This window comes from Excalfactoria chinensis, chromosome 1 (assembly GCF_039878825.1).
Source record: "Excalfactoria chinensis isolate bCotChi1 chromosome 1, bCotChi1.hap2, whole genome shotgun sequence".
NCBI classification, from domain to species: Eukaryota; Metazoa; Chordata; class Aves; order Galliformes; family Phasianidae; genus Excalfactoria; species Excalfactoria chinensis.
The window spans coordinates 582,284-609,831 of NC_092825.1; the positions used below are offsets into that span (position 1 = coordinate 582,284).

General features: G+C 63.4%; 2 protein-coding genes across 6 annotated transcripts in view; one reads left to right on the plus strand and one right to left on the minus strand.

The window, feature by feature from the left end:
- The window catches only part of SHANK3 (SH3 and multiple ankyrin repeat domains 3), a 275,165-nt gene extending 257,883 nt beyond the window's left edge, over window positions 1–17,282 (plus strand). For 4 of the 5 annotated variants that reach the window (XM_072344180.1, XM_072344169.1, XM_072344200.1 and 1 more), the window contains one exon: window positions 10,791–17,282. In XM_072344180.1, the coding sequence (XP_072200281.1) occupies window positions 10,791–11,334 (544 nt within the window). In that variant the 3' untranslated portion in view covers window positions 11,335–17,282. Of the gene's footprint in view, window positions 1–709; window positions 727–10,790 lie in introns of all 5 variants that reach the window. The other variant, XM_072344220.1, reaches the window with a different exon arrangement.
- Window positions 17,283–19,344: 2,062 nt separating this feature from the next.
- Window positions 19,345–26,441, minus strand: MAPK8IP2 (mitogen-activated protein kinase 8 interacting protein 2; the record flags this gene model as incomplete). Its single annotated transcript, XM_072355257.1, is given in 19 exon segments — window positions 19,345–20,289; window positions 20,567–20,665; window positions 20,748–20,818; window positions 20,925–21,044; window positions 21,143–21,252; window positions 21,756–21,928; window positions 22,026–22,101; window positions 22,487–22,984; window positions 22,987–23,091; window positions 23,094–23,592; window positions 23,594–23,671; window positions 23,673–24,341; window positions 24,343–24,463; window positions 24,465–24,660; window positions 24,986–25,061; window positions 25,063–25,092; window positions 25,829–25,918; window positions 25,920–26,078; window positions 26,325–26,441. Coding segments are annotated over 19 exon segments (3,360 nt in total), but the record flags the coding sequence as incomplete, so codon positions are not given.
- Between the last annotated feature and the right edge of the window lie 1,107 nt (window positions 26,442–27,548).

Below are 27,548 nucleotides of genomic sequence, written 5' to 3' on the forward strand. Positions count from 1 at the left end.
CCCATGCTGGACGGTTCCCTCCCGGCCCAGTGCTGGTGCTGCGCTGTGCTCAGAGTCCTGGCACTCACTCAGGCTCCCCTCTGCTGCGGCAGCGTTGGTCCCCTCTGCAGAGCTCTGAGTCACCCGCAGAGCCCCAGCGGTACCCGCTGACCTTCAGCTGCAGTCCCCACGGCCCCAGCATCCAACCCTTGAGAAACCAGGCCCCTGACACCCGTACTCGGTAGGGTCAGAAGGTGTTGGTCTGTATTTGCCACTCTTGTCCTCGCTGTGGACCATTTTTTCTCATGCATATGTTCTTTCTCCCCCCCTTTTCCAACTCCCCTGCTCTGTCCCCTCCTCCAATCCCACCCCATCCCTCTCCCCTTCCCTCCCACCCCCCCCCTTTCCGTTCTCAGCTGTTCCAGATAGCTCTGTTAAACTGTTCAGGCTTTGGCTGTTGAGCTGGCGCACTGACCGATGTCCCATTTCCCGTAGCACACACACAAACGTAACCTCAGCCAGCGTGGAAACCGCCTGAACCCAGAGGGGCCCCCAGAGCCCCTCAGCACCCAGCCCAGCCCCGGAGCCACCGGGCGGCCGCGAGCCAACGTCCGCTCACTCCGTGTCGCTGCTGCCCCGGACCAGAGCTAACATTCTCTCTCATTGCTCTCTTCCTGCTCTCCATCTGCATGTCCGCGCTGCTCTGTCTATGAACCGCCTCTGGCCTCAGGAGGGTGGGCGAGTTGTGTAAGTGAGCACGTTCTCATCTCATCGCGATCTCACGTTGTTCCTTCCCGTCCCGCTCCCCGTGTGCCCCGTAGTCTGTCCGTGTCCCCGTCTGTGCCGTTGTGTGCTGCTGCTGCTGCTGCTGCTGCTGCTGCTGCCCCATGGCAACGGCTGGGGAAACTCCCTCTGGCTCTGATGGTGCTCGGGTGGGACCCCGTGCCCCACTCAGCCCTCGCTGGGGTCATCCCTGCAGGGTCCAGCCCCCAGAGCAGCTCCTGGAGGCCCCATACAGGAAGTGGAGCGGCCCTTCGTGCTCCTCCTGCACCCAAAGCCATACAGCCCAGAGCTGAGCTCGTTGGCTGCCATTGAGGGGTCTTCATGGTGGCCCACAGGGAAGTCACCGCCATAGTAATGGCTGACGTGGGATGGCCATGGGGAAATCACAGCTCAGAAAGTGCCTCCTCCTCCCACTCTGCTCAATGGCTGTTGCTGGAGGCTGTGCTGGCTCAGCCCCTTGGCCTCATTCCCTGCTGGCGGTTCTGGGCTGGCCAGGTTGGAACTGGATGATCCATAAGGCCTCTTCCAACCCAACCCAACCCAACCCAACCCAACTGTTCTGTGGCTCTGTGACCTGTAAGACCCCTTCCAATCCAACCCAACCAACTCTATATCTCTGTGATCTTCAAGATCCTTCCCAAACCAGCTCAACCATTCTGTGTCTCTGTGATCTTTAAGATCCATCCCAGCCCAACCCATTCGGTGGCTCTGTGACTTACAAGGTCCCTTCCAACCCAACTCATTCAATGAATCTCCAGTTCCCCAGGCCGGACCAGGCCCCAAGGCTCCTTTCTCCCTGTGGGATTCCACCTGGGCACGTGCTCCCACCCCAGGCTGCTCTCCGGGTGAATTTCCCCAGTGTGCATGGCCAGCTGTGTGGTCTTGGTTGTGCTTCGCCCGTGTTTGTCCGTCTGCCCATCCCGTTGGCTTTTATTTGACCCGTAGTGTGTTTGAACGTAGCTACATCCACCTGTGTTGCTCCCACGTGTGACAGCACACCCAGAGCTCTGGGCGGTCTCCTGTTTGATTTGACTTGTCATTCTCTGCACATTACTGGATTTCCAAGTCTGCACCCCCAGCTGGTGCCCGGCTGGGCAGGTCCAGCCCCCGGGAGCGCGGAGTGGCAGCACGTAGGACTCTGATGCCAGATGCCACCCACCGCCTCTGGGCTGCCGGTGCCTCCTGGATGCCAACTGCAGGGATCAGGTCTGCTTTGCTCCAGGCTGTGCAGCACTGCAGCTCCCAGCAGAGGGTGGGAGCCCGGCGGAGGCGGTGGAGCCCACGGCTGCAGCTGGGGAGCAGGCACTGCTCTGGGCAGGGCCGTACCTCGGTCTTAGCGCAGCACGTCTCACCTTGTCGGCTGGTGGTTGGTGCTGGGAGGGCTCCTGTCCGTGCACTCCGTGCTGTTGCTGCTGTCACTTGGTGTGCTGCAGGGGGGGAAGCTGTGGGCACATGGGCTCCGTGATGAGGGTCAGGACCGGTTTTGGGGCTGAGCAGAGCCAGATGCTGACCCCGCTCTGGGACGCCGCTGGTCAGCATTCACATGACGGGCGCTGTTGGCAGCGCGCAGCAGCCGGTTCCATCCCCGTTCAGCTAAGCTGACATTTCAGACAATGGCACAGCCTGAACGCGGCCAGTCAGGCTCAGCCAGCTGCTGCCCTGATGCTGTCGCTGCTCCCCTGATGCTGTCGCTGCTGCCCTGATGCTGTCGCAGCTTCCAGCAGAGTTTTGCCCGAGCTCAGCACGGCCCCGCTGAGCCCCAGCTGCAGGCAGGACAGGGATGGGCTCTGCGTGCAGCCCGGTGGGGCTGTGATGGTGTGGGCGGTGGGCAGTGCCCCCACGCAGCCCCTTAGTGCAGCATTGTTCCCATTGAAAACATCTGACAGCAATGGAACGAGGTGTGCAATGCACTCTGGCTTTCACTGGTGTTTGCTTAGCTGGGTGCCTTGAACGTTTTCCTGCTACAGGTTTTGCATTTACTTTTGGGGAAGGGTTGGGGGTGTCAAACTGGAATACTTGCTGGTTACACCGTGGAGGCTCCACCCTGCAGCACCCCCAGGGCACAGCTGGGTCAGGTGTGAAAATGTTCACTGCTGTTTGGGAGCACGTCGTAGAGTCAGGGAGTTGTAGGGCGGTTGTGTTGGAAGGGACCGTATCAGACATAGAGCCATGGAGTGATTGGGATGGAATGGCTCTTAGAGATCATAGAGCCATGGAATCATTGGGTTGGAAGGGTCCTTAAAGGTCATAGAGACATGGAATTGTTGTGTTGGAGGGGTCCTTATAGATCATAGAGCCATGGAATGGTTGTGTTGGAGGGGTCCTTATAGATCATAGAGCCATGGAATGGTTGTGTTGGAGGGGTCCTTATAGATCATAGAGCCATGGAATGGTTGTGTTGGAAGGGTCCTTACAGATCATAGAGCCATGGAATCATTGGGTTGGATGGGTCCTTAAAGATCATAGAGACATGGAATGATTGTGTTGGAGGGGTCCTTATAGATCATAGAGCGATGGGATGGTTGTGTTGGAGGGGTCCTTATAGATCATAGAGCCATGGGATGGTTGTGTTGGAGGGGTCCTTATAGATCATAGAGCCATGGAATGGTTGTGTTGGAGGGGTCCTTAAAGATCATAGAGCTGTGGAATGGTTGTGTTGGAAGGATCCTTAAGGATCATCCAGTGCCAACCCCCAGCTGTGGTCTGGGTGCCCCCCAGCTCAAGCTGCCCAGGGCCCATCCATGGCCTCAGGGACCTGCAGGGATGGGGCACCACAGCTTTGGGCAGTGCCAGGGCCGCACAGCTCTCTGATTAAACACCTTCCTGACTTCAGACCTCAATCTCCCCTCAGTGTAAAGCTGTTCCCCCGTGTTCTGTCACTATCAGCCCCCTCCTGCTCATGTGCTACCTTGGTAATGTCTTATAAGCAGTCTGCGAGGACTGAAATTGTAAAGGAATGCTGCTTGGGCAGCGGTGGAGGCAGCTGTCCCTCGGACAGGCAGTGTCTGTGGGGCAGGGCAGCATTCAGCCATCCCGGTGGGTCGCATCCTTTGAGCACCGTGCCAGTTCAGGACCAATGTTGGTTGTGCTGCACCTAAGCAGCCCCCTCCCGTAACATCCCATAACTTCCCTGTTTTGCTCTTCCACGACGATGTGCTGGCCCCAGGCAGTGGGTTTAGGAAGAGGAATTTCATCCTTTGTTTGAACTGGCGAGGCAGGAGGGACAGAGGTGGTTTGTGGCACATAGCACAGCCTCCTCTGGGTTGGTGCAAGGTGCTGTTGGGTGAGGAGGGCTCCAGGTTCTGCTGTGTGCCCTTGGGGCAGCCATCTCCCAGCAGTGCACCCAGCTCTGCTTGCAGTGCTTCCAAGGCCTCCTGGTCTCCCCCATTGCTCCTGTTGGGTCCGCATCATCGTCCAACCCAACACGTGTGCCATGTTTCCATTCACACCCACTGAGCTTTGGCAGCTGTGGGTCTGCTCATTGCTCTGTCCCTGTTGTGTGTTCCATTGGCAGTGCTCTGTTTCCACCTCTTCCATCCCTTCCCAACCTTTCTCTGAGCACAGAGTGTGGCTGCATCGCCCGCCACGCTGCCCACCTGCAGGCACAGCTGTGACCCACAGGGATTGCCAGTCCTCTGTGGGGTCCTTGATCACAGAACCATCAAATGGCCTGGGTTGCAAAGGACCCCAATGCTCATCCCATTCCAACCCCCTGCTGTGTGCAGGGTCACCAACCAGCAGCCCAGGCTGCCCAGAGCCACATCCAGCCTGGCCTTGAATGCCTGCAGGGATGGGGCATCCACAGCCTCCTTGGGCAACCTGTTCAGTGCGTCACCACCCTCTGGGGGAAAATCTTCCTCCTAATACCCAACCTAAACCTCCCGTGTCAGTTTCAGACCATTTCCCCTTGTCCTATCACTGCCCACCCCCACAAACAACCATTCCCCTTCCTGTTTGTACGTTCCCTCCAAGTACTGGATGCCCACACTGAGGTCTCCCCGCATCCTTCTCTTCTCCAAGCCAAACAAGCCCAGCTCCCCCAACCTTTCCTCATAGCAGAGCTGCTCCAGCCCTCTGCCCATCTTAGTGGCCTCCTCTGGACCCACTGCAAGAGCTGCAGGGGTTTGACATCTGCTGTTTGGATGGGATGTTCTGCTCAGCACAAGGCAGCGCAGAGCCGGCCTGGTGCTCACACGGTTGTTGGTGTTCGGTTGTGCTGCTGGCAGCAGTGGGAGCCGTGCTTGTCCTGCCCTGCTCAGCCCCACAGAGGGCAGATCTCCTGGGTTGGCCCCCAGGAGCAGAGCTGGCAATGTGGGGATGCTGAGAACGGGGAGCAGCGTGGAGCGAGGTGGTGGTGGTGGTGGTGGTGGTGGAGGTGATGGTGGTTGGTGGTAGTGGAGGTGGTGGTGGTGGTGGTGGAGGTTGATGGTAGTGGAGGTGGTGGCAGTGGTGGAGGTGATGGTGGTTGGTGGTGGTTGGTGGTAGTGGAGGTGGTGGGGAGAGGACAGGAATGAGGAGCAGGAGGAGCTCATAGTTGTGGGAGAAGGTGAAGAGCAGAGTCAGCGTTCCGTATCAGCGTCCCGTTTGGTTTTGCAGCGTTGCTGATTGTAGGAGAACCGCCGTGCTTAATGAGCAGCCATGGGCTGCAGGAAACACGGGAGGTCTGGGGGACGTTGGGGCAGAGAACCACACGTTGTTCAGGCTGGATGAGACCTCTCAGGTCACAGCTCCAACCCCAGCCCGTCCCCACCATGTCCCCCGGTGCCACTCCGCGCCCCATGGGGGTTCTTCCCATGGGTGGCAATGGCAAAAGCCATCAGTAGGGATGGGTTCATGTGGATCGCCGTTCCCCGTGGGGACGTTTGTTGCTTGCAGCTCCCCTTGGAGTGTGAAGTCGGAGTCACAGTACGGTGATGCTGGAGAGGAGCACTGGGGGCTCCTGGGGCACCACCAGGTCTGCCATGGCCGGGGTGGGGGCTGTGCCAGCGCTGCGCCGTCCTCGCAGCAAAGAGCCATTCGCTGTCTTTCTATGGAAAATCTATCTTCTTTCTGCACCTAAGTGTGCCCGTTGCTGCTCATCCCCTCTTTGGGCACCGCCTCCCCATTCTTCATCCCCTTCCATCAGGTATTTACACACTGAGAGCCCCCTCAGCCTTCCCCCGGCCGAGCAGCCCCAGCTGTCCCAGTGCCACACGTCCCAGCCCCTCGTTGCCATCACGGCCCTCTTGTCTCTCTCAGAGCCCACATCCCTCCTGCAGTGGGGAGCCCAGCACTGCCCCAGGCTCTGGGTGAGCCCCCAGAAGAGTGAGATCAGCTCCCTGAGCGGCCCCAGGAGGCATTGCTGGCTCCTGGTTCTGCAGCATGGGGTTCTCCCACCCCCTTGGTCACAGGGTTTTGCTTTTTCCTTTGCTGGGCTTCCTGGGGTGGCTCCCAGCTGGTGTCTCTGATCACTGCACTCATCGCAGCTATGTGGGGCATCTGCCCCCTCCCCTATTTGTAAACAAACTGCTAAGGGGATCCTTTTTCCCATCACTGGGGTAATTAAAGAGGACATTGGGAAGTGTTGGCCCCAGCAGCACCCAGAGAGCACCGCAGTTCTCCACCCTGTGCTGCACACTGCGCTGCTGGCCCCGCTCCTGCAGCCCCACATCTCTGCACTGGGGGTCCCGGCCGGGTGCTCAACTCAGTCGCTCCCATTGCAGCCAGGCATGCTGCCATGTCTCTGTTTTCCTGGTGGGAGGTGGCCACGCGCTCTGGCCTTCGGCTCTCAGGTTTCCTTCCCTTTCTTTCTCTTTCGCCCTTCCCTGTTGCCTTCCCTGTTTGCAGAGGCAGGTGAGGAGTTCCTGGCAGACCGAATCCCTTGGAAAGGGGGGCTGTGAGGTGCGACGCCGTCTGTGTGTGCGCCGCCCCGTGCGGGGGGACCCAGCATCTCCATTCAGGCCAGCAGAGAGGGGCAGTGCCTGCCTGCCTTGCAGCCCACCCTGCCCATGGCCATTTCCTCAGGGCTCACTGGGTGCTGCTGGAGAACCACGAGTGCAGCCCCACGGCTCAGTGATGCTTTGGAGGTGTTGATGGTGGGAGGAGAATCATGGAATCACAGAACCATAGAATGGCCTGGGTTGCAAAGGCCTGCAATGCTCATCCAGTTCCAGCCCCCTGCTGTGTGCAGGGCAGCCAACCAGCAGCCCAGGCTGCCCAGAGCCACATCCAGCCTGCAGGATCCTTTGTGCAGCTCCATGGTGAGCGCTGGAGATGTTTTGGAGGGGGGATGAGAAGATGTGGGCACCGGGGGTGGTGGAAGTGAGAGAGCAAGAGGCAGAGCTCCCCTTGCAGTGACTGGAAGGCGTCGCCTGTTTCTGGGTCTGGTTACTGCTGAAGGAATTGGGGCTGAAGAATGAAGATCAAAGGAAGGAGACTCAACCAGCAGCGACGTTCACAAAATCTGCCTTTTAATACCTTCCGTCAGCGTTCCCAAAGGGCCCAATTAGCAGCCGGGCAAACACAGCACCCCGCTTCGCTTGGTCAGAACGCGCTTTCCTCGTGAGATGCTTCCCACGAGGGCTGTTCCCCCTTTCTGTTGGTTGCAGCCCGTGCTGTGGGATGTGTGCTGGGCCCTGGGCTCCCAGCTGGGAGGCAGCACTTTGACAGCCACCATCTCCATGCTGCTGGTCCTCCAAGGCGCAGCCGGGGCATCAGCACACACGGGAGATGAAGAAAGAGGTTCGTTTTCCCTATGAAGCTTCTGGGTTGCATTTACACAACGGTGCCCAAAGCAGCAGCGGGCAGCACTGAAGCCTTTGTGAAACCTGGTAAAGGCAAAGCCCTTGATAGCAGCACCCCAGAACAGAGCAACACCCTGAGAAGGAGCAGATCTCGGCAGCAGCGCTTGGCCTCAGCTTGGTGCTGGTAGGTCTGTATGAGCGCACAGTCCTCTGGCAGATCCCAGGATGTTCCAACGTGAGCCCACAGCGAGGAGAGCTGGTCCAGAAGGAGCCCTGTGAGCAGATATGGCCGCTGTGCAGAACGCATCAGAAGGGAGGTGGTGCTGAGCCGTCGCTTGTGGAAGGTTGCATCCAGAAACACTTCCCTGTCCCGGAGCAGAACTGAGGACCCGTGAGCAAAGCGGAGCTGTCTAACAGAGCTGGGCAGTGGGGAGCAGTGTCCTCCTATGGCACAGCGCTGCTGGCAGAGCAGAGCTCCTGCAGGCACTGTGGCGGTGCTGCTGCCAACAAGAGGATGTGCTCTGCAGAGCTTTCCTGAGCCCGCCTGACCCTGGGAGCCACCAGACAGCAGAGGAGCTGTGCTGACAGCACGGAGTCCTTGCAGTGCATCGTGCTGCAGCTCTGCACCCTCACAGGCAGTGACAGCAGTGCTGACATTACTGCGTCCACTGCACACCAACCTCACCCGGCTCTGAGAAGGGGTGGCAATGACACCAGAGCACAACTGACAGCAGCGCCTCACGGTGCACATCTGTGTGGATTTCCAGATCCTCTGCTGGGCTGCCACATGCTTCTGTTTGCAGCTGAAACTCGAGGAAGCTCAGGACAAATTGCAGCCTTAGTGGGGCAGATCTCCCCTGTCTGAACTCCCACCCTCAGCTCCTGGGTCCTCCCTGGCACAGCAGTTCTTGCAGCAGAGCCTGGAAGCAATCAGAATCATTCAGATGGAGAAGAGCTCTGAGACCCCCAGTCCAACCTGAACCCATCCCACCGTGCCCACTGCCCACGTCCCCAAGTGCCCCATCCCTGTGCTGACCCAACACCCCCAGAGATGGGGACTCCCCACTGCCCTGTGCAGCTGTGCAGTGCTGAGCGCTCTTTGGAGCACAGCTTGGTCCCCATCTCCACTCTGACCCTCCCAGCGCACCGTCAGCCCATCCCCTCAATGCTCAGCACAGCGTGCTGCTGTCCTCTGGAATCCTCTCTGCAGCGGTCATCATCCATCCTGCATCAAGATTAATTCACATTTGGGCACAGATTTTGGCTTGTTCTGCAAGTTCCATGGAAGATGAGCCCTCGGACTGTAACTAATTGCATCCCTCAGCAGCAGGGCAGTGGTGTTGTCGCATCGCATTGCTCCTGGTGGGCCGTAACCACATCCTTGTTCTGCATTCGGCACCAAAGTGCTGCTGGGCGCTGAGCAGAGCGGGTGTGACAGCTGGGTGTCACCTGCTGCCTGCTGAGCACTCCTGCGTGGCAGCTTTGTGCCCTCCTCCCCCTGCAGTCTCTCCCTTCCCAACCTCTGGGAGCAGTCCCCCTCTCCGTCCCATCTTCACCGGGCTGAGCAGGCTCTTGGCAAGCAGCTGCCGCTGCCTGCAGCCACTGCTCTTCACATTTACCTCTCTTGAATGCGAGGGACCCAAACTGCCCTCCAAACTGCAGCAGAGATGGCGGCGGTGTCTGCTGCGGTGACGTGAGTGCACATGTAGGTCTTGCAGCACTCCTGCTGTGCTGGTGCCTCCGGGCTGTGCCAGCAGACCCAGACCTTGCTCTTCCTTCATCATTCCCCATGATGAGCTCCGGCTGAAAGCAGACATCCTTTGCCAGCCCTGTGAGCAGAGCGCTGGGCTGCCTGCCGTCCCTTTGTGTTCTGTTTCTCGTACTGCAGTCCTCAAGGTCACTCGGTTGTTCCTCTTTCATATTGATGGCGCTTCCCAAGTGTGACTCACCATCACGCTCCTTTGTAGCTCCTGCTTTCTGTGCCAAGGTGGGAGGACAGGAGCACAAGAGGCAGCGTGTTTGAGCCCGCGGGCTGCAGGCTGCCCTTCCTGCTCCTATGGAGCTCATCTTCCATTGGCACCCGTGGGCCTCCCGGAACGCGGCTCTTATGCAGGGTCTGCGTTGGTGGCTTTGGGCACTGCGTGCATTTCTGTCGCCATCGGTTCATTCCGGGAGGGGAAGGCAGAGCTGGAGGTGCCGTGATGCCCCATCGCCTTCCTGCCCTCCATGGCTGGGCTGGAGGTTGGGTTGGAGGCCATCAGGTGTGTGTTGGCAAAGCGCAGCCCAGTCAAAGAGTGAAATCAGGGCAGCTGGAGGCAGCGCAGGGCAGAAGTGGCTGAGCTGGATGCAGGGCGCACAGAGGGACCACACAGAGTCCCACGGCCCCGCTCAGCACCCAGGCCCTTTTGGCCCCACAGGGTGACACCCCTGGGCTCTGCAGGCCGAGGGGCTTGCTCCAGTCAGAGTGCTCCAAGCAGTTGCCCTCCTGCTGGTTTTCTGGCTCCTTTATTTTCTCTTTCTGAGCATCCTTGTTTACACCAGGCAAGGTTTGAGACAAGCAGGTGATGGCAGAAGGTTGGTGTTCCTGCAGCACCATTTGTCTCCTGTCACATCCTCCAGTCTGGTGCAGAGCAGACCTTGGCCGGTGCCCAGGGACACCGCGTGTCCCCGATGCTGCTGCAGAAGGGACCGGCCCGGCACCACGCTGCCCACACAGCCCTGCAGGTCGGGGTGTTGGTGGCCGTGGGGGCAGAGCAAGATGTAGGCAAGTCAGACCCCTTCCTGCCCCACAGGCAGCCTGTGGGCAGCTCAGCCCCATTCTGTGATGGGCAGACCCTGCTGCCCCACACCTGGAGCCTCACGCGGTGCCTGGGGAGGTGCTGGAAGTCCCTCTACTCCCACAGAGGGGCTCTGTCCCCGTGGCTGATGTGCTGAGGCGGTTGTGCGTTGCTGTGGCTCTGTGTCTGGTGCTCGGTTAGCGAGGGGCGGTGGTCCCAGCCAGAGGGGTGCGAGGTCTTCGGTGCAGCACTTCCCGGTGCACCCACAGAGGGCTGCAGGGCCAGGGCTGCTCCCAGCAGGGCTTTGGGTGCTGCGGCAGCGCAGCCGGGATCCAGAGCTCCTGGAGAGAATTCCTGCTCCTCTTCATCCTGCTCGGAGCCAACCTGGCAGGGCTGGCAGCCGGCCTTGGCCGCGGTGCTCCGAGCCGCGTTGCCGCGCGCTGTGTGTGTGCTCCGTGTCTGGGGACCTGGCCTGACCCCGCGCTCTGCTCTCTCTCCCCTCTCTCTCGCTGTACCGTTCTTTCTGCAGACTTTTCAGTAGTTTAGGAGAACTCAGCACCATTTCCCAGCGGAGCTCCGGGACCACCTACACGGTTCGACCTGGCAGTCGCTACCCCGTAACCCGACGTACCCCCAGCCCCGTGAAGCCGGCTCTGGATCGGACAGAGCCGCTCAGCACCGTGCGGCCCTACGGCCTGACCCCTCCCACCATCCTCAAATCTTCCAGCCTCTCCATCCCACACGAGCCCAAGGAGGTGCGCTTTGTGGTCAGGAGCGTGAGCGCCCGGAGCCGCTCCCCGTCCCCGTCCCCCTCTCCAGGGCCGCCCCTGCACACCCTCCACCCGCCGAGGCCCTTCATGCAGAAACCCCTCCACCTGTGGAACAAGTACGACGTTGGGGACTGGCTGGAAAGCATCAACTTGGTGGAGCACCGAGACAAGTTTGAGGACCATGAGATCGAGGGCACGCATCTGCCCGCCCTCACCAAGGAGGACTTTGTAGAGTTGGGGGTGACTCGGGTCGGCCACCGGATGAACATTGAGCGGGCGCTCAAGCAGCTGGTGGACAGCTGACCGTGTTAGGCAGCGCCGGCCTCTTCCAGAGCCACTGACGGGGGCGGGGGGACGTTTCTACCAGACTAATAAAACCCATTTTGATTCTCTTTCTACTCTGAGCACTGCACTGAAGGGTGCGGAGCTGACGGCTCCCACCTGCTCCCAGGCGGCCCCGCGCCGCGCACACGCAGCCCCACTCGGCCCCGCCGGCCCCGCGACGCCTTCGGGAAAAGGAATGTTGCATGAAATACATCCTCTTTTCCGTCCCTCCCAGAGAGTCCGGCCTGTATATCGCTTGATGTGCTCTTGCCTGGAGACGTCGCCGGTGGCCGGCAGGGCCGAGGAGCCACGTGCCGCCGTGCCCAGGCACTGTGCCTGGCCTGCGGCACGGTGACACCTGGCTGGGGCTGGGGGCCGATCCACCGCCAGGCGAGGAGCCTGACCCTGCTGCAGGCACCTCGTGTGGCAGGTGGGAACGGGCCGACCGGGCCCTGGGGTGTGCGGCACGGCCAGGCCCAGCAGCGCGGCCAGGCCCGGCAGTGTGGCTCAACCCAGAGGTGCAGCCAGGCCCAGCCACGTGGCCAGGCTGGGTGGCACAGCTGGGCCTGGGAGCACAGCTGGGCCTGGCAGCGCCCCTTGGCCTGGTGGTGTGGCCAGGCCTGGCGGTGCAGCTCGGCCCAGCGGTGCATTCAGGCCCAGCAGTGCAATGAGGCCCAGCGGCGTGGCTGGGCCAATGGTGCGCCCAGGCCCGGCAGCACAACGAGGCCTGGTGGCACAACAAGGCCTGGTGGCACAACGAGGCCTGGTGGCACAACGAGGCCTGGTGGCACAGTGAGGCCTGGTGCACAGTGAGGCCTGGTGGCGCGGCTAGGCCCGGCGGTGCCGCCTGCTGCAGGAGGCAGGCAGGGTGCTGAGGGGGGGAAGCGGCCTCGGTAGCGGGGCGACCCTGCAAGGGGCTGTGGTTGCCATGGGGGTGGTCTCCCCGCTCCCGCCCCGCTCCTCCCCCTGCGGCCCCTCGTCCGGCTCTCCCAGCAGACCGGAGCTGTGCGAGAGAGGAGAGGGACCGAAACCGCATGGATTGAAGCATGTTTGGGGGGTGTCGAGGGAGGCTGGTGGGGACCCAGCAGCAAACGCTTTGCCAACGGTGAGGGTGGGGGGTGGGGGGAGGTGTTTGGTTTTCCTCTTGGTTGGGGGTCTTGTTTCCAAGGGGACGCGTTGGTGGGTAATATTTAATCTCCGTGCATTTATATAGAGAGCAGCTGATGATCTACAAGAGACGATTCCGACCTACAGGATTCCCACTCTGTCCTCGTCATCCTTATTTTGCATCTTTTTAATCAATCGATCAGCTATATATTTGAAAAGAGAGAGCAAATATCTATATATCTATATCTATAGCTATAGCCACCTGGTTTTGTTAGAGTTTTACTAAATCTATTTATCTCTAGACTTGTTGAGACGCTGACGAGGCGGTGCCCGCACCCCTCCTCCCCCCCTCCTTGGGACGCCCATCGCTCAATGGGAGTTTTTAGCGACTGACTGAATGAATGTGAAAAAGATAAAAGAAAAGAAAAAAAAAAGTCTTTTTACAAAAAAAAAAAAAACTTTAAAAAAAAAACACAAAAACAAACAAACAAACCCCAAACCCAACAGCTCCTTTCAGACCCTCCGGATTTTAAAGATTTCGAATCTCAAAGCAGCGGCAGCGCTCGGTTTTTGGGACACGCCACGTCTTCCATCCCCGCAGGCAGAGGCCGGCGCGTGGGGTCAGACACTCCCCGTCCCACTCCCCAGCTGCTGCTCCCCCTCCGCTGCTGGGGAACCTGCTGACCCCGTTGTGGGGCGGCCCCGGTGCCGGAGGGGCAGCAGCCCCCGTTCCCGTGCCCCACGCGCTCCCCTCTCCGGCGTCGCGCACCCAGGCTCAGGGGTGGCCAGGGGACGGCTTGGTGACTGGCGTTCCCCAAAAGCCGAGTCCCCCGCGAAGGCATTAACTCTTCTGGTGCTAGAGGGAAGGACAAGGAGGTTCCTTCTGACCCTCACACATCTACCAACCTTTACAACCTTCGGCCGGTGGAAGGCCCAGGGCTGGGGCTGCGGCCCCTTCCCCTGCACGCGGCCCCGGGCGCAGCCCCTCGTTTGGGCCCCGGCGGCGGCGGTGCTGTCTCCTTACCCTGAGCTCTCGGCCCGTGCGGCTCCGCGCAGAGCTCTCCGGAAACCACTGAATTCTGTGTATCCACAGTGCTTCTCCCCTCCCCAGGCGATGCCCCAGCGCTTGCGTGGGGAAGGCAGGGGGCTCCCAACCTGAACCTTCTTATTCTGCAAGCAAAAATCCCGCTGTAGATCCCCAGGGAACTCCAGGCCTCCCACCCAATAACGGGGGAGCCGGGAGGCATCCCAGCTTCGACCGCAGCCGTCGCATCCACCCGAGGCCACCTCCTTGCTGGCCGGCTTTGCTACTGCGCCCGTCCTCCCATGTGCCAATGCTGCCTTGTCATGTGCCCGCATCCCACGCTGCGCTGCTCTCACCTCTGGTCTCATCCAGCCCTGCCACCATGCTCCCATCTCCCTCTGTACCCCACCATGCTCCCATCTCCCTCTGTACCCCACCACATTCCCATTGCCCTTTGTACCCCACCACACTTCCATTCCCCCCAGTGGACTCTTTGCATCTTGAAACAAGCATTGCATCATCCTCACCCTTCTCCCTCAGCTCCCCGCATCCCCCTGCCCCCCATTACCCGCATTGCATCCCCTGTGCCCACCCTGGCATGAGTGAGCACCCTCTGGTTACCAGAGTTTGTTGACATGCTCGTGCACAGGGATGGTCCTGCACCACAGATGTGCAGCAGCCACTGTGTGGTGTCTGCCAGGTGTGTTCCCCGCAACCCAAACCGTCCTTCATGCTGGTTCTGATCCATCAGCCCATGCCTGGCGAGGTGGCACGGCCACATCCTGTGGGCGCTTTGCACCGCTGCACACCCGCAGCCCCACGCCCTGCAGGCTCTGCCACAAACCCTGCAGAGCTCTGGGGTTTCTACAGTCCGTCCTTCTGTTCCTCACACTGCTTCTGCAGGGCAGCTTTGCAGTGCTCTGGGAAAGCCCATTGCCTGCACCGTGCCACGGGGCGCTGTGCCGTTGGTGCATCAGCCCCGTGCTGTCCTCTCCTGCTGCATGTCCCATGCTTGCCACTCATGCACTGTCCTGCATGCCGCAGCTCACCATGCTGCAAACCTCTGCACCACCACAGGTTTGGCCTAGGCTGCCCAGCTTGGTTCTGCAGCCCCACACCTGCACCCTGCTCACACCTCCTCCGTCTCCTTCCCTATTTCCACCCCCATATCCATCCCTATTCCCATCTCCACCCCCATCTCCAGACCTATTCCCATCCCAATCCCCATTCCAATCCCAGTCCCCATCCCAATCCCCATCCCCATCCCTATTCCCATTCCAATCCTCATCCCCATCACCAGCTCCATCCCTATTCCCATTCCCAACCCCATCCCCTCCCCATTTCCCTTCTTCCCTCTCCTGCAGGTAACGCAGACCCCAGCAGCCCCCACCCCATGGAGCAGCGCAGTCCCGCTGCCCAGCATCCCCCCGGCACAGCCCTGAGCCCGCCGTGCTCAGTGCACAGGTTGGAGTGTTCCGTGTTGCCCTGAATGCAGGCAGCTCCTCAGGCTCTGTCCGAGGAGTGCGGGTCTCTGCCCCTTCTGCAGCTGCTTCTGGGGCGACCCTCAGAGACCCCCCGCCTGCAGCCGCCCCTCGCCACGAGGGGCCAGAAGACTGCAGAGCGAAACTTTTCTGCAGGACGTTCGGTCTGGGACCGGGAAGCTGGACGCCTTCTTGCCATTTCCAAAGAGCCTTCCTTGCCCCACTGCTGCCCCGTCCTCCCACCAGGGCTGGAGATGGATGGTGGGCACACTTCTGCCCGGCGCCCGCGCCACCATGTGCCCCCCAGCTCCCACCGCGCCAAGCAGCTGCAGCCGTACCTGTGTTGGAAAACACTGCGTGCCCGGGGGGCAAAGCTCCACGGCACCACGGCTCGTCCCAGTCAGGAAAACACAAAAGAAGGCGACACCCAACCACGGCCGTGCCCTCACCCCGTCCCCACGGCTGCTCGGGTCTGCACCAAGCCCTGCGTCCAGCATGGAGCAGTGCCACCTCCTCAGCTCCCATCCCTTCCATTCCAATATCCCCAATCTCATCTCCCATCCTTTCCATTCCCATATCCCCAGTCTCATCTCCCATCCCTTCCATCCCCATATCCCCAATCTCATCTCCCATCCCTTCCATCCCCATATCCCCAATCTCATCTCCCATCCCTTCCATCCCCATATCCCCAATCTCATCTCCCATCCTTTCCATCCCCATATCCCCCAATCTCATCTCCCATCCCTTCCATCCCCATATCCCCCATCTCATCTCCCATCCCTTCCATCCCTTCCATCCCCAATCTCATCTCCCATCCCTTCCATCCCCAATCTCATCTCCCATCCCTTCCATCCCCAATCTCATCTCCCATCCCCTCCATCCCCACATCCCCCATCTCAGCTCCCACCCCCTCCATGGCCGGATGCACACAGATCTCCATGCACATTGGCTCAGGGCTTTGGAGACGGCCCCGCACAGCTCCCCGGAGCAGTGAGTGCGGATGGGCCCAGCAGCGGTCGCATCCCCCCACCATCCCCCCCAGCCAGGATCTCACCCTTCCAGCTCACGCAGCTGCTGCTACTTACCCGTTTTTTTTCCTCAGCTGAAGCAAGGCGGATTTCCCCCATGTGTAGATAGCTCTTTTCTGACCTCAGATCTGCTCTGATGGCATCTCCGCCCCGCGCATCCCGGACCCAGTGCGACGCTTCGCTTTGACAAGCCATTCAGGAGGAGGCCGAGCGCGCGGCGCCCGCTGCCCTCACTGTGATGCTCATGGCTTCTCGACATTGGGTTACTTCTGTACAAAGGGAGACATTTGGGGTTGCTTTTGGTTTTTCCCCCCTTTTTTTTCTTTTTTTTTTTTTTTTTTTTTTTTTTTTCTGGCTTCGAAGGGAATTTTTAAGACAAAAAAAAAGAAAAGTTGTTGGTATTTTTCCTTTGTCCAAACAAAATCCATCGATCCTCATCCTTCATGGCCCCTCTGTAACGCTGACGTGAGAAGAAAAGGAACCAAAACCCAACGCACTTCGTGGCTGTTGGCCATGGGCAACTCAATCCAGTGTGCTTTGTGCCTGATGGCCATGGGTGACCAAAGCCAACGCACATCATTGCTGATGGCCATGGGCAACTCAATCCAGTGTGCTTTGAGGCTGATGGCCATGGGCAACTCAACCCAATGCACATCACTGCTGATGGCCATGGGTGACCCAAGCCAGTGTGCTTTATTGCTGATGGCCATGGGCAACCAAAGCCAATGTGCTTTGCGGCTGATGGCTATGGGCAACCAAAGCCAATGCACATCATTGCTGATGGCCACGGGCAACCAAAGCCCACGTGCCTTGTTACCCATGGCCGTGAGCTTTGGCGGCAGCGCAGTGCGTCCCGGTTTTCTTCCTGCAGCACACGTGCATCCCCCATTGCTGGCATGCATGTAGACATGTGCGTATAGACCCACACACACACACGGCCCCCGGGCACGTGCACACTCACACGGACTCTGCATGTGCATCGACACGCTTGCACCTCGCACGCGCGTGCGTGGAGCCGCAGGCACTCGTCCCACCGCCACAATCGTCCCCGCCGGGATGAATTCACCTGTGGGTTTTTGTTCTGGTTTTAATTTGACGGGGTCAGTTTGACTTCACCCTTCTTTTGTATGGATTTTCGGAGGAGATTTCTCCTTCTCCGGAGTCACGGAGGTGCGGCCATTCGCCTCCCGCCCTTGACGTTGTGATACACATACCCCACAGAGATCTATGTTTCTTATATTATATTATTATTATTATTATTATTATGTAATAAATTTATAAGAAAGCTTCACTTTGTCCCATGTTCTGTCCCCACGCCGGGCCCTTCCGCCCCCCACCCCCCCTCAGGTCACCACTGAGGACGCTGAGCTCCCATCCCCGCTGGGCTCCAGGGCTCTCATTCACATCCCTATGGGTGGCACTGGGGGGTCACGGTGCCCACAGCTCACCCATCTGTGTCTGCCCCACAGGAGCTGCTGCCGGAGGGTGCTGGGAGACCCCAGCATGGTGTCCCCATGCCCACCCCCTCTGCTGCCCGTCCTCACACACAGCCATGGTGCCCACTGCCGCCTCCAGGCTGCCCCGGAGCTGGGGGGGATCCCAGCACAACCGCAGCACAGCGAACCCCAAACCCTGTCCCCGTGTCTCAAACCCGGCCCCCAGCCCTCCCCACACCCCCTGGCCCCATCGCCCCACCTCATGCCTCGCCGCACTGCGCCCATTTCCACAATGGGGACGGGGATGGGGTCCCTTCTGTCGGTCCCGTGTGCCCATAAGGGTTTTCAGCTCCTTCCTCTGCGTTCAAGGCACAGAGCCCGGAGCCGTGGGGCTGGAAGGGACCCCCGCAGCTCCCCCCGCCCAGCCCCCCACAGCCCCCCCAGCAGCTGCGCACAGAGCGTCCAGGTGGGTTGGGGTCCCTGCAGAGGGGACTCCCCGACCTTCATGTGCAGCGGTGCCGGGCTCTGCCCCCCCCCCACGGCACAACGTTCTCCCTCCCGGTCACACGGAACTCCCCGGGCTCCATTCAGTGCCCGCCGCCCCTCGTCCTGCCAGCAAACACAGCCCGGCGCCTCCGACCGACCCGGAGCTCCAGCTGTGCCCCCCATCGCAGAGCCGAGGGGATGAGCACCTCCCTGCCCCGCTGGCCGCGCTCCTGCAGCGCACCCTGCGGCCCCGTTGGCCTTTTGAGCACCTTGTGGCCGGCTGACGGTCAGTGTTGGCTTCCAGGAGCCTCGGGTCCTTCCCCACGGGGCTCCTTTGAGCAGCTCTGCCTCCTGCCTGGAAGTGCCCCATCCCTGTGCTGACCCAACACCCCAGGGATGGGGACTCCCCACTGCCCTGTGCAGCTGTGCAGTGCTGAGCGCTCTTTGGAGCACAGCTTGGTCCCCATCTCCACCCCGACCCTCCCAGCGCACCGTCAGCCCATCCCCTCCCGTCCCATCGCCATTCCCTGCGGATGGAGACCAACCCCTCCTTCCCTCCATCCTCCTTTCAGGAGGGGCACAGAGCGCTGAGCTCTCCCTGAGCCCCTCAGCCCCACACTGCCCCATCCCCTCCCTCAGTGCTCCCCACTGCGCTGAGCTGCAGCCCCAGCAGTGCCATGCAGAGGGACGGGCACCTCCTGCTCTGCTGCCCGCTCTGCTGCTGCTCCCATCCAGGACCTGCTTGGCCACCCGGGCACGATGCTGGCTCGTGCTCAGCTGCCCTGCTGACCCCACACTCCTGGTCCCCATTCCGGCCGTCCCCCACGTGCCGTATGGTGGCTCTCACAAGGATCTGCCCCACATCCCAGCACTGAAGTCGGACTGACGGCCGGCAGATCCTCGCAGCCCCCTCCGGTCCCTCCCGTATCCCCGACCCGACCCCATCCGGCCCCACACAGATGGGTCGTTGCGGGTGAAGCTGCGGCTCCCTGTCTGCTCCCAGCCGAACTGCGGGGTCTTATTCAGCCCCGCTTCTCCAGGCCAAGGGCTGCTGCGCCCCGTGTCTCACTGCTCTGACTGCGGGCGTTCAGCAGGAAGGCGCTGGGACCCTCAGCCTTTCCCTTCGCTCCCCTTCCCCACCGCATCCAGCACGGATGGAGGCTCCTCAGCCCTCCTCGCTGCTCATTTATTCTCCCTTCTCACCCCCCCCCCCCCCCCCCGCTTCCCTTATCACTTCCCAGCCCCCCCCCCCCCGGCACTTCATGGCACCCCAATGGCGCTCTGCTGTCTCCCCCCCCCCCCCCCCCCGCAGGCAGCGGCGGCGCCCCGCGCTCACACCAAGCATATATTTTATTGAAAGACCAAGTGGGTGACAAGGCGGTGGGGGGGGGGGGGCGAACCTTTACCGGAGGTGGGGGGGGGGTCGGGGGGCGGTTTGTCCAAGTTAGAGCTGCTCAGGACTCCTCGTGGTGGGCGGAGTTGGGAGATAAATATCGGTACATCGAGCGGCGGATTATCGGCACTAAACGAGCACTGGTCGGATGGGGGCCGGCAAGCAAAAGAAATCACCAGGCACAGCAGCGGGGGGAGACGGACCCCCCCCCACCCCCCCACCCCCCCCTCGGGTTTTCCTCTCTCGGGGTGAATACATTCAGGCCGGGGGGGTCCTGTGGGGGTCCCAGCGCCCCCCCCCGCCGCCCCCCGGCGCAGACCCACAATGGGGCGGGGGGGCAGCGTGGGGGCCGGGTAGGAGGGGCCTGGGGGGACACGGGGGGCCCTGCAGCTGGGGGGGGGGGATCCTGCGAGGACAAGAGGGGACGCTCTGGGTGGGGGGTGGGGGGGCGGTGCGGCCCTGGGGGCGCTGCGGGGGTGAAGTTCGCCCCACGAACCAGTTCCCCATCGCCCCCCCCCCCGCGACCGCCCCCCCGCCCCGCTTCCCCCCACGTGGGACCCCCCCCAAGGGCTGCCCCCCCCCCCCCGTCGCACTCACCTCAACGCCCCCATCCCACGTGGCCGCCCCCCATCCCGTGCCTCCATCGGTTTCTCATGCGAGGGGGGGGGGGGAAAGCAGCCAACCCTTCCCTCCCCCCCCCCAGCCCTGGGCACGGTGTCGCCCCCCCCCGTGGGCAGAGCGCAGCCCCGGCCCCCACCCCTCAGCCCCAGCCCCCAGGGAAGCAGTGAGGATGCGCGGTGACTCCGTGGGTGGGAGCGTGTGCGGGAGGGGCCAAGCCGGCTGCCGTGGGGTCAGACAGAGTCTCTGGGGGGTGTGAGAGCAGGAGACCCCCCCCCACTCGCCCCCTTACTCCAGGTAAATGTCCTCTGTGGGGCAGGCGTACTCCAGGTGCTCCTGGTAATATTCCTGAAACGCACGGCTGCGGGGGGGGGGGGCGATTCAGGGAGGGGAGCAGAACCCGACGCCCACCCCGTCTGCCCCCCCAGGACCCCCACCGCCATCCCAGACTCTTCCAGGACCCCCCTCCCATCCTCCCCCCCATCCCTCCCCCCTCCCCATCTGCCCCCATGGACCTCCCGTGCCGTCCCCAAGCAACTCCAGCCATGGCTCCATTTGTGCCCCAATATCCCCCAGCCCCAAGTCCATCCATCCCCCCGGGACCCCCACCCGCCCCCCCCAGCCCCACCCCCACTTACCCGACGCACTCGGCGACGTGCCGCATAGATTCCTGGGAGACGAAGACGTGGCAGGCGAAGCGGCTCAGCACCGGGTGCTTGGTGATGAACCCGAAGTAGCTGCAGGGGAAGGGGCACAGGGTGAGCCGGAAGGGGGGGGGGGTCCTGTGTGATGGGGGACCCCTCGGGGTTGGGGGCTCACCAGCTGTTCCGGGGGTGGCACCCACAGAAGGAGATGTTCTTCATCTGGAAGAAGTGACTGCAGCGCTCAAACTGGAAGGGAGAAATCCAACAGTGCAGCGTGGGCACCCGGGTGTTGGAGGGGGGGGAAGGGGGACATAACCCAGGACCCCCCCCAGCCCCAGCCCCTGCCCCGCACCTCCTCATCCCGGCTGTACTCGTTGACCGTCAGGATGAGTTTGATGCCCTGCAGTGTGATCTCCAGGTCGCAGCTGGCCGGCGGGCGCAGGTGAACCGTCAGCTTCCTGGTGGTGGCGATCTGGGGGGGGGGACGTCGGGGGTCCCTCACAGCCTCAGCACCGACATTCCCACGGCCAAAAGTGGGGCTGGTGCCCACCCGCTGCCCCCCGGCCTCACCTTCTGCATGGCTGCACAGAGGATGCCGTTGCCCTGATGGTACGGCACCTCCACCGAGCCCAGGAACTGCACGTTGAAGCGCTCCACCCAGCACGGGTTCCTCTTCAAACCTGCACGGAAAAGGGGATGGGAAGACAGCGCTGGGACCCCCAATGGCCTGGGAACACTATGGGATGTGGGAACCCAATGGGGTTGTGAGACCTCATGGGATGTGGGAACCCAGTGGGGTTGTGAGACCTCATGGGATGTGGGACACCCAAGGGATGTAGGAACCAAATGGGGTTTGTGGGACCCCATGGAATGTGGGAACCTAGTGGAGTCCCAATGGGGTTGTGGGGACCCCATGGGATGGGGGACACCCAGGGGATGTGGGAACCCCAGGGGATGTGGGACCCCATGGGATGTGGGGACCCAGTGGGATGTGGGACCCCCAGCGGATGAGGGACCTCCATGGGATGTGGGAACCCCATGGGGTTTATGGGATGCCATGGGATGTGGGACCTCCTGGGTTTGTTGTAGGACCCCCTGGGTTCATTGCAGGATCCCATGGATTGAGGGACGCCACAGTTCGATTTGGGGCTCCAGGTGCAGTGGAGTCGGGAGCGCTCCCTACCGATGACATCCCTGGCCTGGCCAATGACTTCATGGGCGTAGAATGCAGGGAAGATGCCCCTCTCTCCCGTCCGCATGTTGTAGCCGCGGTACCAGTAATCGTCTTCCTCCAGCTCCACCAGGATGGGGTCGTCCACGTCCAGCTCCAGCTCGTCCTCATGGCGCGGGATGAACCTGTGTGGGTGGGAGGGCAGGAGGAGAGACCCCCTCATTGCCCCACGGCCGTGGGTTGGGGAGGGGCTGTAGGGGGCCGTGGCCTTTTGATGCTCACCTGAACACGGCACGATGGGTCTGCTCGCGCTCCTCTCCATTCACCATGCAGGAGAACAGCCCGAAGGACTCTGTGCCTGCCGCGGGGGGAGTGAGCATCACCCAGGAGCAGAAGACCCCTCAATGCCCCACAGGGAGAGCCCCCACTGACCCACAGCCCTTCAGCAGCACCGTGACCACCCCACACTGCAGTGCTGGGCTTTGTCCATGGCATGGAGATGGCAGAGGACAGCCAGACATGGCCAGCGTGCTGCACAGCATGGGGCTGGCACGGTGTGGCACAGCACAGCATGGCACGGTGCAGTATGGCACAGCATGGCATGGCACGGTGCGGCACGGCATGGCTCAGCACAGCTCATACAGCACAGCACAGCACGGCACACAGCACAGCATGGCACACAGCACAGCACAGCACAGCATGGCACACAGCACAGCACAGCACGGCACGGCGCAGCCACTCACTGGAGGAGCGGGAGGTGCTGTTGACAAAGACATTGAGGAACTTCTTGGAGAACTGCAGGTCTGCCTCGGGGGAGGAGTCCTCGGAGGAGCTGTGCACGTCGGGGGCTGCCAGCCCGTCACCAAAGGCCGCCTCGTCCTCCTCCAGCTCGCAGCGCTCGCAGGCCCGCAGCAGGTCGCTGTCGTCGCTCAGCACCGAGGTGCAGCGCCGCAGGCTCACCAGCTCCAGCTGCGTGTGCTCGTCCACCACCAGCGTGTACTTCACCGCATCGTAGGCCAGCGACTCGTCCCGCGGCTCCAGCGCCTCCAGGGCGGGCGGCAGCTCCTCGGGGAACAGCGATGCCCGCAGGTGGGGCGCCGTGTCCTCTTCTGTCCCGTAGGCTGCGGCGAAGCAGCGGTTGGTCTTGGCCGTGGAGACGTCCATGGCGGTGGAGTCCCGTCCCCCCGGCTCTAACCGGACGGCGTCGATCAAATCTCCGGCTTCCGGGACGCCCGAGCGCGGGCTCCGCTCCGTGGCGCTGTCCGCGGTGCTGAAGGCGCTGTCCGCGGTGCTGAAGGCGCTGTCCGCGGTGCTGACGGGACCGCGGCGGCCGGTGGAGGCGGTGTCACCGGTTGCCGCCCAGCCGCTCGATGGAGACGGGGCGCCCCGGGAAGACGGGAGCGATGGTGTCGTGCGTGGGGTTGCTCAGGAAGAGGAACGGCCCCGACTCGTCAGCGTTTGGCTCCAACGGCGGCTCCGTTCCGGCCCCCAGCGCCCGCTGGTCCTCAGCATGCTGCAGGGAGCTGCGCAGCGTCTCCATGTCCACCAGCTCGATGGGGCGCGGGGTGTGGGGCAGCCCCTCAGGGCCGGGGGGCTCAGCATCCAACGCCTCACTCAGCTCAGGCTCCAGGTCGGACGCCGGGGATATGGTGTCGCAGAGCGAGTGCTGCTGCTGGAAGCATTCGTCGGGGCACTTGATGGGGTAGGAGCCCTCCGAGATCATCTTGTTCACCAGGTTGCTGAGCAGCCACGGCGAGTCCGAGTCCTCGCTCAGGTCGGGCTCCGACTCCGAGTCAGAGTCGTACTCACTGTTGTCGTCATCGTCAGCCGCAGGCAGCAGCGGGGGGCCCCACGGGCAAGTAGAAGGAGCGCCGCACGCTCTCCAGGCCATGGTCGGGGTCGAGCTCCAGGTGCAGGGCGCTGGGGGAGGGCAACGTCGGTGTGCTCGGGGGGCGCCGAGGGGTCGGTGGGGTTCAGGCTGTCGTAGTAACCTTCCGTCTTCAGCTCAGCCGGGCTGCCCCGCCGCTCCAGCACCTCCTGTTCCTCCCTGCCCGCATCCCGCAGCAGGGCGCCCTTGATGCCCATCACGCCGGGCGTCTCCAGCTCCGGCTCCAGCTCCCCCTCTGAGCCAGGCGAGCTCGCCTCTTCAATGGAGTTGGTGAGGTGTGAGGAGCGGCCACTGCTGCTGGCGCTGCTCAGGTCCAGCTCCGTCTCCGAGATGGAGGAGATCATGTTGCTGAGCAGGCGCCCGCCGAAGGCCTCCATCTCCCCCTCCACGTCTGAGTCGGAGCCGGGTGAGCTCAGGCCCTGGTGCCGGGCTCCGGGAGGGAACCCCTTTGCGGTGTGTGGCGGGTCATGTCGGCCTCGATGCCGGGGGTCGGAGGACGGCGATGTGGTTTCGGAGGAGCCGGTGGGGCGCCGGCCGTGCGCGCTGCCGGGGGGACCCTCTCCATCCGAGCTCAGCGGCTCCATGCGGGACCCGAATCCCTCGCCACGCCCGGCGTGACCCCCAGCCGAGGGCTGCTCGTGGGGCGCGGGGACGCCGTGCTGGGCACGAGGAGAAGCCGGGCCGCCGAGCCCGGGCTTCGCTGCACCGCACTCGGGGCTGCGGCGCTGCGGGGCGGTGCAGGTGGGGGGCTGCGATCCCCGCCGGAGACAGACGCGGCGCAGCGGTCGGCGTGGCGGCACGGCGGGGAGCCGGGCTGGGGCGCAGAGCAGACAACGTTCCTGTTCACGTCCTCCCCGGAGCGCTCGGCCGAGGGCTCAGCGAGCGCCGCCGACGTGCGGCTGTTGCCGTGCGAGTCGAAGTGGGACGGCGGCAGCGGGGCGGGCGCCTGCGTGGCCCCCCCGGGGCTCAGCCCCGACCCCCGCTCCGCGCACGGCGCGTCCTGGAGGCAGGCGTGGGGCGACGAGCGGCCTGTGGGGAACAGCAGTGTCAGCGCCCACCCGCAGCCCACGCACGCGTCCCCCCCCACCCGTCCCGCAGGGCAGGGGAGCCGTGGCCCCCGCACCCCCACCCCTGCACGTGGCTGATTGTGGAGCCCCCCAATCCCATGGCGAGCCGCCCACAGCCCCACAACCCCGAGCTGAGCCCTCAGGAGCCCTCCAACCCCACGGCAAACCCGCTGCCCCATCCTGGAGGGTTTCAGCACGAACGACCCCCGCTTGGCTTTGGCTGAAGGGGAGCGGCCCCCCCCCGGCCCCCCGCTCTGTCCCCCTCAGCCCCACGGCTGGATGCTCACCGGTGTGTGAGGAAGAGGAAGAGGAGGAGGAGGAGTGCAGCACGGCGTCCTGCCAGGTGGGGCGGTGCGGGGGGGGCCGGGAAGCTGCCGTTGTTGTTGAGGGAATCCTGCGGGGAGAGCGCAGTCGTGGGGGGGGGGGGCGACACCGTGCGGGATCTGGGGCGGACGGGAAGGGTCGGGGAGGTCCGGGGCACCACGCGGGGGCTCCGGGAGGAGCGGATGGGGGCACACGGTGGGGTCACCGCGACTCCCCGGACTCAGCCCCACCGCGGAGCAGCGGCGCCGTGCTGACCCCGAGGGCGCCCCGCCGCAACGCAGGAGAGCCCCGCAGCCCCGCAGCCCCGCGCCGACAGCCGGACGGGACCCCGCAGAGCCGGAGCTGCGGGACGGCTGCGGATTAGCGCTGGCGGCAGAGAGAACGAGGCCGCGGTGGGAGCTTAGCGGGACCGCGACGTGCGGGGCGGCACGAGGGGGGGGGGGGGGGGGGTCGCGGGGGCGGGGGGAACGCCGGGTTCTGGAGCGGAGGACGGGGAACCGCGAGCGGCGGAGCCGGAGAACGGCCGCACGGTGCGGGTCGGGGGGGGACGGAGCCGAGATCCCCGGCGTTACGGCAGCGCCGATGCAGCGGCGGTTCGGCTGCCCACACACTGCGGCGCTGCCACGCGTGCGCGGGGACACCGCGGGGAAACCCCGCAACGACGGGACCCCCGCAGCGGGGGGGGGGGAAGTGGACCCCACGGCTCCCATCTGAGCCCTCCTCACCGCAGCGCCGGATCCGGCGCCGTGGTCGCCCCGCAGCCCCCCCCCGCGTGCCCTCCCCCGCGCCCCCCCCCCCAGCCCCACCTGCGTGCCGGGCGCCGTCAGGTTGAGGGTGGTGGGACGGAGCTTCTGCGTGTCCTCCAGGGCGGGGGACGGGATGGGTGAAGCCGAGGGGGGACGGGGGCGCTTCCGGCGCGTTGCCTTCCTCCTCTTCCTCGTCTTCCCCCTCCTCCTCTTCCTCCTCGTTGTCGTCGATCATCTCGAACTCCTGGAAGTCGTCCTGGAAGGTGCAGACGGGGTGCGGCTGCTCGCCGCGCTCCAGCACCAGGCAGTCCTAAAGGGACGCACGGGGGGGTGCCGGGGGTCAGACCCTCCCGTAGACCCCCCTCTCCCCCCCTCCCTCACCCCCCCCCCAAGGCTCTCACCCCGTGGTTGGGGGCTGCCGTCGCCCTCCCAGGGCTCTACGCGGGGCTTTGGGCCCCTCCCGTCCCACATTGAGTGGGGTGAGTGGGCTGCCCTCCCCCCCCCCCCCGCAAGGCCCACCCCCACCCCACGGCCCCCGGGGGGGGGGGTCGCGCACCTTCTCGTAGTGATCGGAGTCGTAGTTGAGGCCGATGCCGCAATCGTCGGTGATCTCCGAGAGATCCTCATCGTCAAACTCCTCCAGGCTGATGTCCTGGGGGGGTCTGGGGGCAGCGACAGATCAGGGCGGGGGGTCCCATCCGTCCCCTTCCCCACCCCAACGCTGCAATGAGACGGTGGTGCCGTACGGTAACCAGGAACCCCACAGCCTCACACCGCGGTGCCACAAGGGGGCCAGTCCCAGACGGGGTGATGGGGGGCACAGAGTGATGGGGGCCACAGGGTGATGGGGGAGCAGGGGATGATGGGGGTCAGGGGTTGATGGGGGGGAACGGGGTGATTGGGGGACAGGGGGTGATGGGGGCCACAGAGTGAGGGGGGGGGCAGGGGGTGATGGGGGACACAGGGTGATGGGGGTCAGGGGATGATGGGGGGGCACGGGGTGATTGGGGGACAAGTGGTGATGGGGGACACAGAGTGATGGGGGCAGGGGGTGATGGGGGGTACAGAGTGATGGAGGGTCAGGGGGGTGATGGGGGTCAAGGGGTGATAGGGGGGCCACAGGGTGATGGGGGGCATAGAGTGATGGGGGTAGGGGGTGATGGGGGGCACGGGGTGATTGGGGGACAGGTGGTGATGGGGGGCACAGAGTGATGGGGGCAGGGGGTGATGGGGGGTACAGAGTGATGGGGGCAGGGAGTGATGGGGGTCAAGGGGTGATAGGGGGCCACAGGGTGATGGGGGTAGGGGGTGATGGGGGTAGGGGGTGATGGGGGGGCACGGGGTGATTGGGGGACAGGTGGTGATGGGGGGCACAGAGTGATGGGGGCAGGGGATGATGGGGGGTAGGGGGTGATGGGGGCCACAGGGTGATGGGAAGGCAGGGGACAACGGGGGTCAGGGGTGATGGGGGGGCAGGGGACGATGGGGGTCAGGGGATGATGGGGGTCAGGGGTTGATGGGGGGGCACGGGGTGATTGGGGGGCAGGTGGTGATGGAGGGCACAGAGTGATGGGGGGGCAGGGGGTGATGAGGGCCACATGGTGATGGGAAGTCAGGGGATGATGGGGGGGGCAGGGGGTGATGGGGAGGCAGGGGGTGATGGGGGTCAGGGGGTGATGGGGGGCCATGTGGTGTGGGCGCAGCATCATCCCCGCCCTGCACAGAGCCATGCTGTGGTGCTGCCGAGCCCAGTGCTGGGGGGGTGGGGGGGAGTGGGGGA